Source organism: Anomaloglossus baeobatrachus, chromosome 9 (genome assembly GCF_048569485.1).
Source record: "Anomaloglossus baeobatrachus isolate aAnoBae1 chromosome 9, aAnoBae1.hap1, whole genome shotgun sequence".
Taxonomy (NCBI): Eukaryota; Metazoa; Chordata; class Amphibia; order Anura; family Aromobatidae; genus Anomaloglossus; species Anomaloglossus baeobatrachus.
The window spans coordinates 23237200-23247276 of NC_134361.1; the positions used below are offsets into that span (position 1 = coordinate 23237200).

The window sequence follows — 10077 nt, forward strand, 5'->3', positions numbered from 1 at the left end:
TTTTCTACAAAGACACGGTGGTTGGATCCAAAGATCTCAAATTTGGACTCATCAGACCAAAGCACAGGTTTTCACTGGTCTAATGTCCATTCCTTGTGTTCTTTAGCCTAAACAAGTCTCTTCTGCTTGTTGCTTGTCCTTAGCAGTGGTTTCCTCGCAGCTATTTTACCATGAAGGCCTGCTGCACAAAGTCTCCTCTTAACAGTTGTTCTAGAGATGAGAAGGTGTGTCCAAACTTTTGGTCTGTACTGTATTTTTCTAGACATCTATAAAGCCCACAGGCTGGGCTTCGTGAGTGTGCAAACATGGTGGACACAGGGGCCTTCAGGGGTCCGCTTCCAGCTGCAATGAAAACGCCATCACGTTTCGAGATCAAGAGGTGGGGGAGGATGGGCATCAGAACCGTCCCGGCTCCCCCTAGTTCCAATCACCTAAATGTCATGGTTGACAGCATCATCTGAGGGGTTATCATTTCTGCACCAACCAATACTTAATCACCTGGCATAAGGGGAGGGGGTTTTCTGATCCGCTAACTAAAAGGGCCAGAATTTGCTCAGGTCCAGTAGAATTCTCCTTTAAGGTCTGCTCCGCAGGACGGGGTTCTGCACCGCTTGTAATAGTGGTAATCTCATGTCTTCTAGGTGACACAAGTTACAAACCAGAAGGGATTTTCATTCACGACTGCTACGATTTGAGACGTAAATCAGGGAGAGGGATACCGCAGGATTTCGACTATGATGTGGCTCTTGTAAAACTAAAGGAGAAAGTGAAATTCTCCATCAGCGCCAGGTAGGAGGACACTGTCCAGGAGTGTCAATAATTCATGTACGAGTCAATGTGCAGTGATCTCCACTTAGAATTGTACCATTAAAGGGTTAGTCACATCTTTATTGATGGTTATTGTTGGATAGATCTTGTAAAACAAACACTTTTGCAATTTACTGCTTATTAAAATTGTTAGCCGTTCTTGAGATATGGACCATTTTCTTTTGTTTACATCTCATAGTCTAGGAGACCGACCACCCGCTAGACAGCAGGCCATGCGCAGTGCTTACAAGTGCTTTTCTATTGAGCTAATAAGCACTGTTCTGAAGTGGGCAGTGATGTAACTAGTGTCCGATGGGCCCAGATGCAAGATTTGGATCTGGTCTCCACCCCCCAGCATGATGGTCAGATGTGTGGGACTTTGTAACATTGTAAATCCTATAAAGACATGTTGACAACCCTCCCATTATATAGTAATGTTCCCTATCCTGTACTAATGCCCCGCATCCTGGGCCCCTTTCTGGTATATATGGCCCCCTTCCTGCACAATACATGTCCCCCATTCTGATATATATGACCTCCATCCTGGGCCCCTTCCTGGTATATATAGCCTTCATCCTGGTATATATGACCTCCATCCTGGGCCCCTTCCTGGTATATATGTCCCTCATCCTGGTATGTATGGCCCCCATTCTGATATATATGACCTCCATCCTGGGCCCCTTCCTGGTATATATAGCCTTCATCCTGGTATATATGACCTCCATCCTGGGCCCCTACCTGGTATATATGTCCCCCATCTTGGTATATATGGCCCCCCTTCCTGGTATGTCCCCCATCCTGGTATATATGATTTCCATCCTGGGCTCCTTCCTGGTATATATGACCACCATCCTGGACCCGTCATGGTATATATGTCTCTCATCCTGAGTCCATCCTGGTATATATATGTCCCAATGCAGGTATATATGACCTAAATCCTGGTAAATTTCCCCCATTCTGAGCCCATCCTGGTATACATGACCTCCATCCTGTGCCCCTTCCTGGTTTATATGTCCCTCATCCTGGACCCATCAAGGTATATATGTTCTCCGTCCTGAGTCCATCCTGGTATATATATATGCCCCCCCATCCTCGGCCCCTTCCTGGTATACATGTCTTTATCCTGGGTCCCTTTCTAGCATATATAGTCCCCAATCTGCATCTGAATTAAAAAACAAACAAACACCCCAACACTCTTTTCACCTTCTTCCGGTCCCCCGCTGCGCAGCATCCTTTTCTACAGCCGTCACATGAGCCGTCAGCTAATATCGGCATGTGCGTCATGGTGCATAACATGGTTGCATTGTGCCCTCAGTCAGGGCAGTGATTCACCAGCAGCATGTATAGTGGTACAGAGACTGGCCGGGTCCCTGCGCCCCTATCCACTTCAGCTGAATATGCATCTTCGGACGCACATCCAGCTGAATTGGGCACAGGGGTCGGCGGGCCCTCTTCTCTCCAGGGGCCGGTCGCGGTCATGATCTCTATGATAGTTTCGCCCCTGGAAGCGAGTGCTTACAAGGAGGACAGCAGTGGTGGTCGGTCTCCTAGACAACGAGCTGTAAACAAAGAAAAGTGTTTAATATGTCAAGAAAGGCTGCAAATGTTAATAAGCAGTAAATAGTGAAAGTGCATGTTATTACAATCTCTAGCCAACAATACTCATGTGAAGACGAAATTTGGACCTTAAAACACGTTTGTCAGGAGCGGGGCCCATTCTGAGTTTTTTATTTTTCTGTTTGCCTCTGATCCTAAGTAAAATTACAGGTCCCCCCCAGTGGTTGGCACCATTACACGTTGAACCCCTCTTTTTTGTGTTACAGGCCCATCTGTCTCCCCTGCACGGAGCCCGCCAACAGGGCCATGAAAAAGAGGAAAGATGCCAGCTGCGATGAACACCGTAATGTCTCATCTGTGTCCTGTCCAATAGGCATCCATAAGAGCTAGATAAAAGGGAATATCCATTTTTAACCATTCTGGTTGTCATGGTTACATCGGTCGTCATATATACAGTATATACACTCCTAAGTATTCTTCATGCTAGGTTACAATATATAAAATTACTAAAAAGAACAGTAACAGGACGTCACCATGGCAACTGTTACTTCCATTGTTCGAGGCCTTCAGCTTTCTTTGAAGCCTGGCCATGGCTTTATTAGAAACTAATGGCCTAAAATTGATGTCAGAGTCTATTATTATTTTGTGATCTGCGGCGATCTTTTCTTTAGGACCCCCATAGATCTTAAAACTTAAAGGTCCTCTCTGTTCCTGGGGGCGTAATGATGAAGCAATGACATATTTTCAGGATATAAAACCCCGGGACACGGAAACCATAAATAAGATGGATATTCTTTCAATCCTAAATCAGTTAGGCCTGAGATGTGAGTTATCCAGCACAGAGTGGTTACTAGGGACATGATGCCTAGCAACCCACATAACAGTCTATGGTTGTTAGGCGACGTATGCCTAGCAACCAGACTGAACAGCACATGAAAGTCTATGGTTGTGAGGCGACATATGCCTAGCAACCAGACTGAACAGCACATGACAGTCTATGGTTGTTAGGCGACGTATGCCTAGCAACCAGACTGAACAGCACATGAAAGTCTATGGTTGTGAGGCGACGTATGCCTAGCAACCAGACTGAACAGCACATGACAGTCTATGGTTGTTAGGCGACGTATGCCTAGCAACCAGACTGAACAGCACATGAAAGTCTATAGTTGTGAGGCGACGTATGCCTAGCAACCAGACTAAACAGCACATGAAAGTCTATGGTTGTTAGGCGACGTATGCCTAGCAACCAGACTGAACAGCACATGAAAGTCTATGGTTGTGAGGCGATGTATGCCTAGCAACCAGACTGAACAGCACATGACAGTCTATGGTTGTTAGGCGACGTATGCCTAGCAACCAGACTGAACAGCACATGAAAGTCTATGGTTGTGAGGCGACGTATGCCTAGCAACCAGACTGATCAGCACATGACAGTCTATGGTTGTTAGGCGACGTATGCCTAGCAACCAGACTGAACAGCACATGACAAGCTATATTTGTTAGTTGATGTATGCCTAGGAACCAGACTGATCACCACATGACAGTCTATGGTTGTTAGGAAACGCATGCCTAGCAACCAGACTGAACAGCACATGACAGTCTATGGTTGTTAGGTGACGTATGCCTAGCAACCAGACTATACAGCACATGACAGTCTACGGTTGTTAGGTGATGTATGCCTAGCAACCAAACAACATCGGCACCATGCATCCTCCATTTTGGCCCGTGATAGTAATCAGATTTTTTTCCCATCATAAATATGGATGGAGATCCTAATGGCCGTGTAGATTTATAGGGACATTGTGCTTGCCGCCCAGTAATGGCTTCTGTATTGTGACAGGTGCCTTCTTACAGAAAGGCAGTGACGTGATGGCTGAATTTTTGTCCAGAGATAGACCAAAAAAAGAGCTGAAAAAGATGGAAGTCTATATAAAGTACGACAATTTGGTAAGTCCTAATCTCAATATTGGGAGGAAGCAGCTCAATATTTTCTTACAGGAGGATTGGGGGAACTACTCATTCATTGTATCATCCGCCGCTATCGGAAGGGATGACATTGCGTCATTAATCAGCAGACCGCTACAGCCAATCACTGGTCACAGTGGTCACATGCTGTGCAATCAAATGCCACCTCTGAGGCCAGTGATTGGCTCTAGCTGACGGGGCATTGCTGGAGTGGGGGCATCATCCAGTCCCGTAGCAGCAGGGTCTATTATACAAGTGGCGCCGGAGGAGCAGGGCAATCAAGGGTTAAGTAATGCCTATTTTCTTTTATTGAAGACTGTCTTATTATTAACAAGAAACCCCCCAAATGAGGTTCTGCAGCAGCTGGAGTGTAATCATAATGGCTGTATTTCTATTTTCTCATCCAGAGAGAAGCCTGCGTATCGGCCATTAAAGGCTTCGATACATATAAAAACATCACACCCCATGACATGGCGTCTCCGCGCCACCTCTGTGTACAGGGAGAGATGTCTTGTAAGGGTAAGTGTCTTCTCCAGCAAAACTAAAAAAAGGCTGTGTTCATAATTTGTTGTATTTTTTTAATTTTTATTTTTTTGGGAGGGGGCGGGGGGGAGGGGGGGGAGGGGGGGTCACTTCTTTATTTGTGGTATTCTTTGACATGTTTTGCTCAAAATTCACCAAAATACGGTACTCACGCCCGTTCCTTAATGTTGTGTACAATCATAAATGGTCTTTTCTATCTTTAACCTGGTTTGTGACTAAATGCAAAAATAAAAGTTGCACGCTCAGCGAAAATGCCACAGAGATTGTGCCACAGTTCCAGGAATACACAAAATCCCTCCCATATGGGGAACTAGAGGACATGTGAACCAGATTTTGCAACTTTTAGAGAAAACGAAAATTAGGAATCTGTAACATCTGAAACCGTAAACTCTGCAGAAAGTGGGGATTAAAAACAAGAAAGAAATAAAAAGTTACTTTAAAAATGGCGCAAATGGAAAGATGAAAAACTCAATACGAACAGGTACAAATGCAATAATGAAATCAGGTCCAATGTCTCGGGATTCCTCAAATATCAGACAATGATCAATGAAGTTTCCCTGCAGCACCTCCGCAGGAGAAATAGGGAATTACACTGCACTCACTGAAACCAATGGTCTGTTTGTGCAATGTACACTTTGGGTCCTCCAGAGAAAGAAATACCTTTTCTAGCCCCTCACTGGTCCCAATATATTGATGGGGACCCTTGTACCCCAGCCCCTTTATTGTTCTCCCTTTCCTAGCCATTTCTATATGACCAATCCAATATTTCTCTTACAGGAGAATCCGGAGGGTCTCTTTTTGTAAACCCGAATAAGAGAAGATTCTTCCAGGTGAGACCGAAAGCAATGTGTAAGATAATCGGTGAAACCTCCATATATCAGAGTCCTTATATAACATTTTATACCTGGGGGCAAAAACTGGGCCTTACCTCAGAGCCTATTGGGCCATCTTGAGCCATGAGATTACATAAAGACTATACAGCAAGGCACAGGCTGTGTTATACAGCCAGCATCCTCCAGTAATTGAAGCGATCAGAGCTAGCTCCGATTGCGACCATCAGTTCTTTGGCAGTAGGGGGATGCATGGGTGGCACGGTGGCTCAGTGGTTAGCATTGTAGTCTTGCAGCGCTAGGGTCCTGGGTTCAAATCCCACCAAGGACAACATCTGCAAGGAGTTTGTATGTTCTCCCCGTGTTTGCTCAGGGTTCTCCGGTTTCCTCCCACACTCCAAAAACATACAGATAGGGACTCTAGATTGTGAGCCCCAATGGGGACAGTGTTGCCAATGTATGTAAAGCGCTGTGGAATTAATAGCGCTATATAAATGAATACAATTATTATTATTATTATGCTGACTTTTGGCTATAACAGTCCGTGGCCTACTGATGATCCCCAAGCCTGCCACGTTAGAACTCCTATGAAGTTCAGCTGGTAGCTGGGCTTCATCAATCGTCAATTTTACCATACCCTCGAACACTGTAGTATTGCATGGTATTTAAAAAATGTGATCACAGGTACAACTTCCTTAACCTTTTAACGACCACCGGCAGTAAAATTACGTCATAAGCGGTCATAGTGTAATCCCCGCTGGCTGCTGCCGGCAGCCGGCAGGGATCACCGCACATGTCAGCTGATTTGAACAATCACATAAGGTGATTGCCAAAGCGGGAAAAAGTAAATAAACCAGATTTGGCGTTTTTTAGTTGTTGCAATTCCTAAAAAATAAAATATTCAAAATACCACATGTAACTGAACATGTTATTAATAAAATTGGCTGCTCGATGCGGAAAAACAATCTCTGTAAAAAAAATAAATAAAAAAATATTGTATTTGGTAAAATGAATGGCGTAATTCGAAACCACAACTCTTCCTGCAAAAAGCGGCCCTTGTAATTTTAATATATTTTTTGCTATAACAAAAAGTTATGGATCTTGAAAGGGAAAGAAAAATAAATAATGGAAAGCATAAAAATTGGACAGGGCAAATAAATTAAATAAATAATGAAATAAATCTCCAGCCACCTAGGAGGTTAAATGACAAACTCCTTGTTGCCTGCAGTCAGCACTAGGGGGAGCTGTCAACATTATATAATATTTTACGTACTAAACTCAATAAATACATATTCAGCGAGCTCCTCTAGTGAAATCTGAGAAAACGCAATTATGTAATATCATGTTAAGTGTTATCTTATACTACATAACACTGTTTTGTTTCCCTTCTCTTTAGGTCGGGGTCCTCAGTTTTGGTACATTTGACCCTTGCGAAACCGCTAAAAGGAAAACCTCATTTGCAAATTATGCTCGGGACTTTTATATTGACCTCCTGCAGGTCCTGCCCTGGCTTCACGAACATCTCAAAGATGACATAGAGTTTCAGCCAGGCACAGAGATCAAAGAAGTCGTCTGTCCTTCATGATGGGACCCCCAGCCCCGGTCAGCGGCCGCCTCCGGACACTAGAGTCATGATGTGTAAAGTGACTTCTTCGTGTGTAGTCATGAAATGACGTCACAAGCTTATCGAGCTACAGCAGGGTCACCAGCCCCTTTCATTTATCATTTTATATCATAGGGATTTGTTGTATCATTTCCTACATGTTCTTCCCGTTTTCTGAAGAAAATGCCAGATCTACAGTGACGACTGACAAAGTCAATATTTTCCAATACCTTTGTGTCTGCACATTGATTTTACCCAAATTGGCATTTTACAGATTTAATTGTATATATCATCTTCCCAGTGGCGTAACTAGAGTGCGATGGGCCCCGGTGCAAAAGTTGGACCTGGGCCCCCCTCTGGACATTGGTCAGATAAATGGGCACCTGTAGCGTTCTAAATCCTATAAAGACATATTAATTGCCACTTCCCCCCTTCATTATGCAGTAATGTTCCCAATCGTGGTATATATATCCCCCATACTGGTATATATGTCCCCATCCTGGTATACATATCCCCATCCTGGTATACATGGTATATAACGTCCCCATCCTGGTATATATTTATCCAATCCTGGCCCGATCCTAGTAAAAATGTTGCGCATCCTGGGCCCATCCTAATATATATGTCTCCCATCCTGAAATACAGTATATGTTCCTCATCCTGGTATATATGTCCCCCATCCTGGTGTATATGGTCTGGGGCAGTCTCTAATGCATAATTAAAAAAATAAAAATAAAAAAAAAAATTCTACTCATCTTGCATCTACTCCCTCTGCTCCCATATCTCCCAGTGTCCTCTGTAGCGAGCACGGAGTGGCCTGCAGCTGACATTGGAGTGCGTGCTATAGAACATGACAGTACTACCATGTGCTGCCCCCAGTCAGGGTATGGACGTCAGCTGCCAGCCACTGTTTGCCCAGCAGCGTGTATCGCAGTGCAGGGACCCAGCGGGTCTATGTGCTGTGATGCATTTCAGTTGATGTGCGCCCTCAGACGCACATCCAGCTGAAGTAGAAGCTGGGGTTGGCGTTTCCCCTGTACCTTTGGGCCTGGTAACAATCTCTACGTTTGTGATCGTTACGCCTCTGCCTGCTCTCCTCAACCCAACCACCAACTATTGGTTGCTGAAGTCAGCTCACGTATTGTAAAGATAAAGCACCCTCCTAGGACATACTGCATCAAATCTACTTTAGGCCGTGTGCCCACATTGCGATTTCATGTGCAGAAAATCTACATATAAAAACGTATGTTTGGAACGAAAAAAAGCAACTGAAAAAACGAGCATTTTTTATTGCGGTTGTGTGTTTTTTTTACCTACTTCTTTTTGAGCGTTTTTTAGTCATGGCGATCATGGGGGTTCAAGCGCTGTACCCCCGCGGTTGCCTGATCTTAAAGCCAGGACCTGGCTCACGCTGCATTCAGAAGGCGGGGAAAGGCATCGCTTACCCCTCCCTGGCGATCGGGTCCCTGTAGTGCAATCACAGGGCCCCGATTGCTGCCATGGCAACCCTGGGTCATCACCATGATGACCCCGGTTTACTGAGGTATGGATCGCCTCACAAACCAGGGCACCTACGTCACCAGAGTTCCCTGCAACAAGGCCCCGCGGTAAAGACCATGAGGCCTAGGTGCAGGAAACCCTGGTGACATCACAAGGTGAACTGAGTTCATGCCGGCGGATCTGCAGGAAACCTCGGTGATCCGCAGGCATGAACTCGATTCACCTTGTGATATCACCGGACTTCCCAGAAGCAATGTCCTGCAGTAAAGACTGTGAGATGAGGAAATGGCTGCAGGGAGCCCCAGTGACGTCAAAAAGGCACATAACACGCAAAAATTCAACGTGGGCATTACATGTGTTTTTTCCTGCATTTTTCACTGACCCCATTGAAGTCAATTGGTGAAAAAGCAGGAAAAAAAAATGCAGAAACAACTGACACTGCTTCTTTTTTTCAGCGACAAAAACTGCAAGGAAAAAAGCAGCATGTGCACAGCGAGTCACGATTCCCATGGACTTTGCTGGGATAATTTTTCTTGCTTTTATCGATTAAAAAAAGCAAGGAAAAACGCATGAAAAAAGCCACGTGTGCACAAGGTCTTCTGTGTATGTAGCTGAGCAGTGCACAGTAATTTACCTGGATTTAGATACAGGACCTGGCTGTGCGGCTTTCAACAAACTGCTGCAAACACTTCCCCACTGCTCACATTGTGCCTGATTCTGTGGGCTGGCCCCAATCACCTGATCAGCCTCATCCTCCTCATCCCCCTCCCCACCAAATCCCAAAGTATCCAAAGCAGCACCTGAACAGTCAGATGCACTTTCCTGACATACGGCTCACCCCTCTCCACGTGGTCGCACACACGGCTCACCCCTCTCCACGTGGTCGCACACACGGCTCACCCCTCTCCACGTGGTCGCACACACGGCTCACCCCTCTCCACGTGGTCGCACACACGGCTCACCCCTCTCCACGTGGTCGCACACACGGCTCACCCCTCTCCACATGGTCGCACACACGGCTCACCCCTCTCCACATGGTCGCACACACGGCTCACCCCTCTCCACATGGTCGCACACACGGCTCACCCCTCTCCACATGGTCGCACACACGGCTCACCCCTCTCCACATGGTCGCACACACGGCTCACCCCTCTCCACGGGGTCACACACACGGCTCACCCCTCTCCACATGGTCGCACACACGGCTCACCCCTCTCCACATGGTCGCACACACGGCTCACCCCTCTCCACATGGTCGCACACACGGCTCAC

The 10077-nt window shown here is 45.8% G+C and overlaps 1 protein-coding gene across 1 annotated transcript in view; it reads left to right on the forward strand.

Moving 5' to 3' along the window:
* Positions 1 to 8109, forward strand: part of LOC142250937 (complement C2-like) — a 37328-nt gene extending 29219 nt beyond the window's left edge. The window contains exons 13-18 of the mRNA XM_075323277.1: positions 642 to 789; positions 2631 to 2707; positions 4205 to 4311; positions 4737 to 4848; positions 5650 to 5702; positions 7099 to 8109. Of these exons, the coding sequence (XP_075179392.1) occupies positions 642 to 789; positions 2631 to 2707; positions 4205 to 4311; positions 4737 to 4848; positions 5650 to 5702; positions 7099 to 7287 (686 nt within the window). The 3' untranslated portion in view covers positions 7288 to 8109. The remainder of the gene's footprint in view (positions 1 to 641; positions 790 to 2630; positions 2708 to 4204; positions 4312 to 4736; positions 4849 to 5649; positions 5703 to 7098) is intronic.
* The last annotated feature ends 1968 nt before the right edge of the window (positions 8110 to 10077 follow it).